The 10,893-nt window shown below is 42.7% G+C and overlaps 1 protein-coding gene across 1 annotated transcript; it reads left to right on the plus strand.

Moving 5' to 3' along the window:
* Positions 1-5,112: 5,112 nt before the first annotated feature.
* LOC143169354 (keratin, type I cytoskeletal 17-like) lies at positions 5,113-9,346 on the plus strand. Its single transcript, XM_076356682.1, has 8 exons — positions 5,113-5,656; positions 6,474-6,556; positions 6,709-6,865; positions 7,061-7,222; positions 7,586-7,711; positions 7,807-8,033; positions 8,598-8,689; positions 9,013-9,346. The coding sequence occupies exons 1-8, from the start codon at positions 5,186-5,188 to the stop codon at positions 9,030-9,032; spliced, it is 1,338 nt and encodes a 445-aa protein (XP_076212797.1). The 5' UTR covers positions 5,113-5,185; the 3' UTR covers positions 9,033-9,346.
* Positions 9,347-10,893: the final 1,547 nt, after the last annotated feature.

Below are 10,893 nucleotides of genomic sequence, written 5' to 3' on the forward strand. Positions count from 1 at the left end.
AACAATCTATTTTGCCCTAAGAAAATGGACACCATGCCGAGATAATATCACTGAGTAAATGGAAATGTCACTAATTCTGAGCATGGCTGTATGAAGGCTGTATGAAATGTGACATCTTCCAAGCTCTGCCTATGGGAACTGTCAGTCAGGTAAGACTGTCGGAACTCTCTACTCAAAAGCAAGAGGTATAAGGCTGAAAACAGAAATCCATTCTTGACATAATTTTTCTCCTTCCTGTGAAATTACAAATCATTAACATTTTGTTTTCTAGTGGCCACTAACGGATTGCTTTCTGGCCCCTTGCCTTGCTGCTTTTTACTAAAGACACTCTGAATGATGTGAGTGAAAGGAGAAAGAAAATACCAATGATGGGTAACTCTCTGAAGATTATTTAATTAACTGTTAATGTACTAAACTGTGCTCAATGCCACTACTACGACTCATCTGAGTCCATTAATCTTTGGCTTTACTCAGCTCATCATAGCTAGAGTTCCTGTGGAAGGTGTGACTCAGTATAGGTTGTCCCAGTACATATGGGTTTCCTGACATCAAGTATTTCTACACCATTGACTATGCAGAGAATTATGTATTGCTAACTGCTGTTAGGAAATACAGCCAACAAGGCAATGTGCCTGTTCCCTTCGGTGTCATGCACCAAAAACATTCCTATGTTTTATGATAGAAATTTCAATTTAAATACCACTAATACCAAGAACCCAATTTTTGTCAGTACACTCAGTGGGCTGATGCTATGCCTTAAGAGGAATGAGAGACACATTTCATCCACCGAACGTATTTTCTATACTTTATTTTTCTGCTTAAGAAGATAAAATATGCAATAAAATTGGAGATGAGAGGGCAATACTAAATTAGAACAGCTATTTTATACATACCTTGCTTTCTGAAGATGACAGTGAAGCCCCTTTTCAATCTATAACTGTGTGCATCAGATGCACAAAATCAGCCAGGTTTCATTCAATTATAAATGCCTGTTGATCCCTTCTCCACCTACCGAATCTGGTCTCTAGTATTTGCTGTTTCATCTAAGACTGAGCGTATTGTTCTGTTAGGGTAATGAAATGAAAGGTTTTCTCATCATAAACAACTTACAGGAGTATTATTTAGGTTAGGTCTTCTTTCAGTAATCACGTGGCTTGGCTCTGCCATCACAATACCATAATTGCAGTCTGCAGTAAGTATCCACAAAGAAGAGATATTTTCTATTCATGTTGAAAAACTGGGTTTCCAAACTGACTTTTTTCAGTCCAGCAGCAGGAATTTGTATGAACAAAAGCCCTTCTCCAAAGGAAAAAAAGCTCATTTCAGGTTTTAACGGTATAGAAAGCGATGTAAAGCAAATGCAAACATGACTTTCATCTCCAAAGGCTGCTGGAATTCATTCACGTCTCAGCTGTACTTAACATAACCAAAACAGCTTCAGAAGACATCTTTTTTGAGGCAGGACTATGGAAACTTGAACTACAGTTAGTGTATATAAATAAGTGCTGAAACGTTATTTTGCTTCCTTCTAATCTTCCAGAAGCACAGAGAAGTGTCATGATCAAAAATACAGTCTTCCACATCCAGAGAACTCAAGGGAACACCAGAGCTGCAGTATGTCTTTCCCCATTTCTGAACTAATTTGTAAGAGTGTAAGGTCTTTGTGAAATAGGCAGCACTATGAAGAGTCTTAAGTTAAATCTGCAAAACCAAAGCTATGCAAAATCTTCAGACTGAAAGGAGTGGACGCACTGCAAAACTGCCAGTCACTGCAGCAGGATTAGATCACTGGTGGAGTCCTCCTGCTGCTGACAGTACACCACCTCTTGCATATCACCACTGATTCATGAGGCGCTTACCTCCATCTAAGTATGGGGCAAGGGCTGTACTGGGGAAAACGCATGGAACATGCCATAGGCATGCCAAAAGCACAGCATGCCTCGCTGCCTCCATCTAAGGCTGGCAGATGCTCCAGAAACCTTGTAATATGTTCAGTCAGGTATCTTGATATCACTGTCTGCTCCTGGTACTCACTTCACTTCATCCATGGTTCTTAGAAAAAGCAATACAGTTGCTTACTGTTCTGAAAAGATCTACAGGAAAGGGAAAAAAAGGGCTTTGTCAGGGAGGAATTTAGAATTTGATTAGTTAGCATCATTGATAATTACAGCATATTCTAGCACGCAGAGAGAAAGAGAACAGGAAAGGATTGCTATACTGGGAGAGCTTAATTTCTCTTGGGAATTGATTTTAAACTTTTCCTTTTTCAGTAGTAGGAAGGACTACTGAACTAACAGTTTAGATGATAGACTGTAGAATTAAAATAGCTCACATTTAATAGGGTTTTCTGTAGGTCTACACGTGTACAAGGTATAAAGGTCCATCCCAGGGAGTCACATAAGAGAAAAATAAGAACAGAATCTGGGGCTATGGAAATCATTCATCTCTGAAGAAATGCCCAGGTAAGTGATGCTGAAGGGTGATGGGCGACGGATGAGGAATGCACAGATGGAGCTCCTGATGAAACTCATGGGAGTAGCACTCTTCTTACCAAGACCACAGTTGACTCATTTGTTGTAGAACAATTAATTACCTGTAATTGTTTCTGAGGTTGTCCTCTCCCTCTTGTGTGACTAAAGACATATATCCAGTAATGACATCATAGCTTCTGTGAAAACCACTGACTACTTTTGGTTCTTTTGCCAATTCAGAGTATCTGTTTGTGGCTCTGCATCCAATTTCACCAGTGAGTAAACAGCACTTGGAAAGGCTTCATAACATCGTTACTTCAGACAAACATCTCTGATTTACAGGGGTTCATGGGGTGCATTATGAGCAAAAAGCCTTCCAGGGGAAGAGACGATTTCAAAGCTCTAACAGCCTCTTCAAATGGCTGAGCAGCCTCTATACCCTCTACAACAGAAAATGTCTGACCTTCTTCTGTCATCACAAGGGTTATGAATGTTAATGGCACCTTAAAAGACCTGGCTCTTTTGGTTTGTGAAATAAACCAGTGTGTCCAAATTGACTCACAACAGCCATCTCAGGCCAAAGAGGTCCATAGGATGGTGGACCAAAACTGCACAGGAGACGTGGAAATACCCATGAGTTACAGAATAGAAAGTCTGAAGTTTAAGTCTTTGTGATACAGTTACAGCAGTAAGCATAGTTAGATCAGCTATTCAAAAAAAAGAAGAGAGGGACAGAGAGACAGGGAAAAGGCATCTGTTGATGGTATGAAATTACAGCATTGGGAAATGTTTGGAATTGTTGGGTCAGATGTAACGACGCAACAATGCTGAGAAGGAGATATAAAATCAACACCTCTGGCATTAATGCCTATCAGCAATAAACATATCATAGGGAAGAATAAAGGTGCATTTCAACAATCTAATGAGGAAAATATGACTAAGGAATCACACCCTGTGAGAAAATAATTTTTATTTTTTAATAATGATGACTCAGTTTCAATAACATATGCAAAGCAACTGGTTCTGACGTGCAGATAATTAGAGAGCTACCAATAAAAGAACAATCATAATTATGAAGATCAAAGTATTACATTATCTTCAGCATATCTATGAAAATGTGTGTAGGGGTATCAAGAAAGAGGGTAAATGGCTTTCCATGATTCTTCAGTCAGCCATAACATGCATTAGTGACTTTTATTGGTCTCATAATCGTCGTGGCTAAGAGTGAAAATGTTGCTCCAGCCACAACTGCAAGCTGTGTATAAGTAAGATCGTAAATGAAGAAACCAACAACAAAATGAACTAGTGATTTTTAACTTCCAAATAGAGATGAATTCCCATCAAAGTTTAACTCTCACATAAAGAGGCCCCTTGTTGTTCAGACTTAAAATTTATGTTTTCCAAAAGTTATTTAAAGGCAAAATTTCATTTCCAAAGAAGGGATCATCACATCCTGTTCTCTTACAGAAATGCTGCAATTGTGCAGCAGCGTTAGAGACCTCTGCAGTGTTAGAGAGACAAAAAATAGAAGGCAAGGGGGATCTAAAGGGTCATCACAGCTGAGTCTCTACTGTACAAGGATAAAATCCCTACCATCAATTGATTGATCAAGGTCAATCTCAAAACTCTTTCTCTTTTCCATCCAAAGCTCCCACAATGGAAGCACCTTCCAGACCCTTATGCCTCTCATAGATAAAAAGCTCCCCTTAGTATCCAGCCCAAATACACTCAAAACCAGATTATGCCCCTTCCTATGTGGACAACAGGATTGTCCTTTATTTTAAATAGCCTTGGTATCTCCTTCCTCAAGAGCAAGCTGATAATCATCTTAGCCTCCATTTTGCTAAGTTGAAAAGCTGAATCCTTTTGTTCTCCTCTCCCAAGACAGAGTCAGTGATGCCTTATAGATTCTACACATCTATTTCAGTTTAAAATAATCTTTGAGTGACTGGAAATTTGCACAAAGTTTTAAAAACCCACAACTTTAAAATTACATCATTGCATGTCCATCGATCTGTGCAAGACATAGGATTATTTCCTGGAAGTGATACTACCAGAGTCTGGTGAAAACAGAAATATCATTGCTTCTTTAAAGCTTATTCTATTGAGATTTACCACAAAGCATTCTGAAAGACAGTACCCACAATGAGCTTTCTTTGTAGGGAAGGAACTAAATTCTTAGAGATTCTGTTTCCAAAAGTGTCAGTTACTGACAGTTCTGCAGACAAAATGAAACAAGACTCACACACAGGGTGCCTGAGTTCATATTTCTCCATCTCTGAAATTAAAAGAGTAACTAGGTGGTGCTTTCACCACCTGTTTTCAGGACAAAAAATGACTACAAAGAACAAAGAGGAACTATTAAAATGAGTCTCACTCACTAAGTTGCCAGCAACATTCTATCTGAAACAAAATCTAACACACAGCCACCCACCTGAAATTATAGTGCATGCTTTGTGTGAATCAGCATGCAAAGACAATACCTATGGGGAGGGCTGTCCCAAGCCCCAAAAGAAATTCCCCTTAGCACATCACTTTTGGTATGAGCACTAAGGCTGGCAAACTTCATGGGAAGCTGGACTGCCTTACAGGTGACACCCACCCAACAAGGTATAAATAGCCATCAGCGAGGACAGAAGGCTGCAGTTTGATTGTCTGTGTCAAGCTGTGCAGCGGGCTTTGCATTTGGGGCTGGATATCTGATTACTTCCACCATGAGCTGCAGCATCAAGAGAACATCCAGTACCTCTTACAGGAGCGGCGGAGGTGGAGGCGTCTGTGGTGGCGGTAGTGGCAGGAGTTCCTCCGTCTCCTGCAGGCAATATGCCTCCTCTGTGATAGGCGGTGGAAGCTATGGTGGGGGAGCATGCAGCATTGGCTACGGAGGGGGCATGAGCGCTGGCAGCCTTGGTGGTGGCTTTGGTGGTGGCCTGGGAGGAGGCTTTGGTGGCGGTTTTGCAGGAGGCTTTGGTGCTGGGGGGGACATCCTTCTGAGCGGCAATGAGAAGGTCACCATGCAGAACCTCAATGACCGCCTGGCTGCCTACCTGGACAAAGTGCGAAGGCTGGAGGAAGAAAATGCTCAGCTTGAGCACCACATCCGGGAGTGGTACAGGAAACAAGCTCCCAGTGTTTCAAAGGACTACACCTCCTACTACCAGACCATCGAACAACTCCAAAATCAGGTAGGAGAGCCCCGACTAACGTGGCTCCATCTCCCGCACAATATGCTCACTTGTAAGGACCTCCTCCTTCCCTCTGGCACTGGCTCTAAAGGGCTGGGAGGGAGCTACTGGGTGGCCTTGCTGGTGGTACCGCAGGCAGAAACCTGCTGAGCTGCGCCTCCCATCTCTTGGGTAAGCAGACCCCCACACCACCCCACAAGCGAAAGGGATGTGCTCTGGGGCACAGCCCGAGGCATCAAGGAGTGCTCCACCAGGCCCAAACACGCTGGCGCACGTAACTGAAATCCCACATTGTACAGGTGGCTCCAAACCAGGCATGTGTGGTTTCCAGTCTTTCCCTCTGCTCCCACCCAGTTCAGCTGGATGGAGTGCAAAGCCAAAGCACCTGGACTGCAAGATCTGGACTCCCTTTGCCTCTGCACACCCCTACATATACCAGATGGAAGGACCAAGGCCTTGCCTTACAATCAGCTTTTTTTATAATGAGACGAATTACAGCACCAGGGACAAAGGCTACACTTCCTTACACACCCAGAGCGCACAAACCCAGAGGTGTCGGTGATCTCCCAGCATCAATGTTCTTCCATTCTTTCCTCCATCAAAATACTCTTTCACCAGAATGTTTGGGGAAGTCAAAATCTTGCACACACCACTTCCTGTGGCATGGCATTTCAACAACTTTCTGTGGCCCCTGCATTACTGCAGGAAACAATTCCAAGACCCACAACACCACCCTACCAAAGCTTTGGGTCTTCTTTCCTCTTGTCCTGGATGTCTAGAACACAGAAAGACTCCTCTCCAACTTCCCCTTTTGCAGATCATTTCTGCCACTGTGGACAATAACAGACTGCTTCTGGACATCGATAACAGCAAGATGACTGCTGATGACTTCCGAATGAAGTGAGTACCTCTCTGTGAACCTTGCACCATTCATGTCATCAATTTTACGAGATTCATGAGTGCAGGTGATGATACCCTGTCCCAAGTGGTATGACCAAGCCTACGCATTGTAATGAAACGAATGTGTAATGCTTCTCTTTTCTTTGGTACAGGTATGAGAATGAGCTGGTCATCCGTCAGACTGTGGAGGCTGATATTAATGGCTTGAGAAATCTCCTGGATGATCTCACTCGTACTCGGTCTTCACTGGAATCCGAGCTAGAGTCCTTGAAGGATGAGCTGATTGCTCTTAAGAGAAACCATGAGGAGGTACGGTCCAATGATAAATAGCATGGCCAAGACATAGTCCTTTGATTCTTCAGGGTTCCCAAAGTTACATATCAAGTAAATTCCGCCTTATGTCCTGTGATTGTCATTCCTTTGTACCTTGATACTGCTTTGCCCACTCTCCCCAGCAGAAGAAATGACCTGTGCTCCTTGTTTTCCTCTTTCGACTCTCTGCAGGAAATGAGACAGCTGCAGTCTCAAACTGGTGGCGACGTGAGCGTGGAGGTCAATGCTGCCCCTGGCGAAGACTTGACAAAGACACTGAACGACCTGAGAAACGAATATGAGCAGATCATCGAGAAGAACCGCAGAGAGGTTGAGCAGTGGTATGAAGTCAAGGTACGGAGCAATGCACAAAGTGGAGTCTCCTTCTGCAGGAAAACCCAGACACCCTGGTACTGGGCGTGCAATGCCTTTGGCTAAAAGAGGGAGGCTGCTCACCTGCACCTCACTTGCACAGCTAGGGAATGGGAAGGGAAGAGCTGCTGGGGAAAGACTGCAGTGGCAGAGGGGGAGCAGGCCAGGTCTGATGTGCAAAGGTGGGTGGAACGTCAGGATCTATGGAGCAATGACTAGGCTGTCCTCGATGAGGACAGGATGAAAGGGAGAGGCTCCCTGGCTATCTTAGCTCTCAGTCAGCAAATCTGCTCCCTGAGGGGCTTTTCTCACTCAGAAAGTGCGTTTGGGGTTTGACTCCTGCAGATTGAAGAAGTCAACCGCCAGGTCACTTCCAGCAGCCAGGACATCCAGACAAGCAGCCACCAGCTCACTGAACTGAGACGCGAAATGCAGAACCTGGAGATCGAACTGCAGGCACAGCTCAGCACGGTACGTAGGGCAGGATCGCTGAGGGCTCTTCCCTCCTCGGAACGGGCAGGGAGGGGTAGAGCTCGGGGCCTAAACTCCTGCATTTCCACTTCCAGAAAAACTCTCTGGAAAACTCCTTGGCAGAAACCGAATCTCGCTATGGCTGCCTGCTGCAACAAATCCAAGGGCAGATTAACTCCGTAGAGGAGGAGCTGGCCAGCATCCGCTGTGAGATGGAGAGTCAGAACCAGGAGTACAAAATGCTCCTGGGCATCAAGACTCGCCTGGAACAGGAGATTGCTCAGTACCGGGCACTGCTGCAGGAGGGACAGCAAGACATTGTGTACGTATTCTGTTTGCAAATAAGGGCATAAACTCTATCACAGTCTTTTTTCTATTGGGACTCACAGAAGACAGAGTAGAATGTTTTAGCAGTCTGTAGTTGAAATCTAAATACAACAGATTTTTTCACAGCATGTGCATTGAATTTTATATATAATAAACTTAATAAGCACATCAAACACAAAGGGAAACACAGAGCATATAGTTGCTGACATATTTTCAGTTAAGCAGTTCTTCTTGGCCTGTTTGTGCAGGGTGAATTCCATGAGAGGAATCACCATGCAAAACCAAACGGTAATAATATACTGCCTTCTGTCAACAGATGAGCAAGCACAGCTGGACTGTGAGAGTAGAAGAATTATACTTCCACAGTCTTTTGTTATTTCTGCTTCTACAACTTTCTAGGAAAATATAGCTAAAGGGAATGAAATAAAAAAATATAAAGAAATATTTGCAAGGTCCAGGAAAAGCTGAGCAGTTACATGCACTGCACATTATGTCACAGTATGTCTCTTTATGAATGTATTTATCATTCCTTTCATTAAAAACTCCTTTCCTTGCACAGAACATCTCAAGGAGCTCTCCAAGGAGGGGTAATATCCTCCCACTCTTATTCTTCTAACTCCTACTCTCATGGTCAATCTGGTGACAAGACAGGTAAGAAACATCTTCCAAAGAGTATCCTAATTTATCCTGTCCCCATGGCTTTCATATTTTGTGTTTCATCTCTTTTCCTGTTAATATTATCCCTTGTGTTATGGCTTCCACATTTGCAATTGCAACAGAGATTAAACCATTCACAATCAAATCTCTTAATTTCAAGGTGTCTTAGCTTCAGTTACAGAAACAGGCTAAGCTCCTTTCCCACGCTCTCGCTAACACAGATGGACATTTAAATAATGGATACATCTGAAATGCCAGTGCTGCAAGAGACTCTTGATTTCCCCATCAGAGTAATAGTTTCTTCTTTCATTCCACAGGGCAGTCAAGAGTGTGTTAAGATACCACCGATGCGTTGGTCTTCCCTGACCTACCTACTGCCATCTGAGCAGCCCAGCCTACAACGCGCTAATACACACAGCACATGCAGTGTGTACCTACCCAACGCACAGATTGCTCTACATATTTTATTCATGAAGTCGAGATGAAAAATTCCTAGGACTCTCCTAAAATTATCTACTTCTTCCTTTTTACGTTATTCTTCATCTGCAATCACTGTATCTACATACACTTATCTGCGGTGCAATTGGTGATCTACTTTCTGCTGATAACAATGCCTCTAATAAAACTTTACTTTTCTGCAATGCAAAAAAACCTGTGTGTCCAACAATCTATTTGGTATATTAATATTGTATTTAAATTTAGGTGGAACAAATGAGATACAACTTCACAGAGAAATTAAGGTTGGGTGTATTATGTAACATGGCTCCAAAGAAAATTGTGTATCCTAACTTAATCAGACTATGTCTGGATAAAATATTGGAGATGAACAAATACCCTCACATTAAACTCAAGAGTGACACCTATAGGGAAGAAAAAAGGATGGGTGAAACCCTTTTTCATAGCGTACATTGCAAGGGATATGCAAGTAGTTGATTTGCCAGTTCAGCAGCTGAACTGAAACAATCAGGATTAATTAAACCCAAAATTTCATGAAAATTTTGGCAGATCAAAACCATTTGCCTTTGGGTCACTGAATGAGACAACAATGATATTCAGGCAGCCCTCTCTCCCAACTTTTAGATTAGGGCTCTATCTAATCTTGTTCAATAAAAGCAAAGGATTAGATCAGGAAATGAGTGATGAGTATGCAAAGAAGTTCTCCTTATAACACAAAGTTCAATGGATAGGATTATTCCTCCTGACATGTTGGAAGATCTGGGCTCAGGTGTTTTATCTGATGGTTCAAAACAAAAGAAGTGTGTACTCTTATTTCATAAGACAGTATTCCTAGCTCCATGGTTGTACAGCGTTCTGGATGGATGGGTGGAGGATGGAGGGGTGGCAGCACGGTTCAATCTTTCTTACTAAAACTGCTCCACTTCATGTAACACACTTACGTTAGAGGAAGAAAAATTGGTGTCATACCTCATTCATTTAAAACTTACAAATCTGTATTTCAGTCTTTGATTTGCAATGGGCTGAGAAAGTAGCTGAACAGGGTCTACCGCATATCAGGTGAGTGATTCAACTGCTGCCCTGTAACAAATAAGGGTGAGTCTCACAAGCCTTCATTGTTCTCTGAACAGCACACATATCACTAACATTTTTTATTTTGTCAAATAGCTTTTCACTTGCACTTTGGTTTGCAAACAGATTCAGGACAGGTAAAATATCACCTTTTTGGATAACAATGTATTATTTTAAAAGGCACCAAACTGTCTACATGTTACAATCCAAAGCCGAATCCTCAGCACAGCAGAAGAGAGAGAGGAGTCAGAGAAACTATTTCCCTAGAAAACAAAGGAGATTTGTAAAGTCAAAGCAAAAATACCTCTCCCTTGAGTCACAACAGGACTCTCATGCTCCTGTACAAGCTAACAGAGACTCATGTTCTGCCTTATGCTCCATTTTACTTCTCATATCAACCAGAGCAGACTACCTCAAAAAAAAGGTCTAAACCTCAGCATTAGCCAGCTATAATGGATTTTGGGATGAAATACCTTATTTGACGACAGTTTAAATAGAAAGAATGTTTCTGATCCCAGAAAGGAGCCAATTGTTTTCTGGGCTGTCTGTCAGGAACATTCTCACGTCTCCCGTTTCTCTTCTGCGGTCTCAAGTCTTAAGTGGGCAAGGGGAGAAACCTCGGTGCCGGGTGTGCTGCCCTCAGTCTCTGCAGGGCATTTTAACAGTAATGA

Source organism: Aptenodytes patagonicus, chromosome 20 (assembly GCF_965638725.1).
Source record: "Aptenodytes patagonicus chromosome 20, bAptPat1.pri.cur, whole genome shotgun sequence".
Taxonomy (NCBI): domain Eukaryota; kingdom Metazoa; phylum Chordata; class Aves; order Sphenisciformes; family Spheniscidae; genus Aptenodytes; species Aptenodytes patagonicus.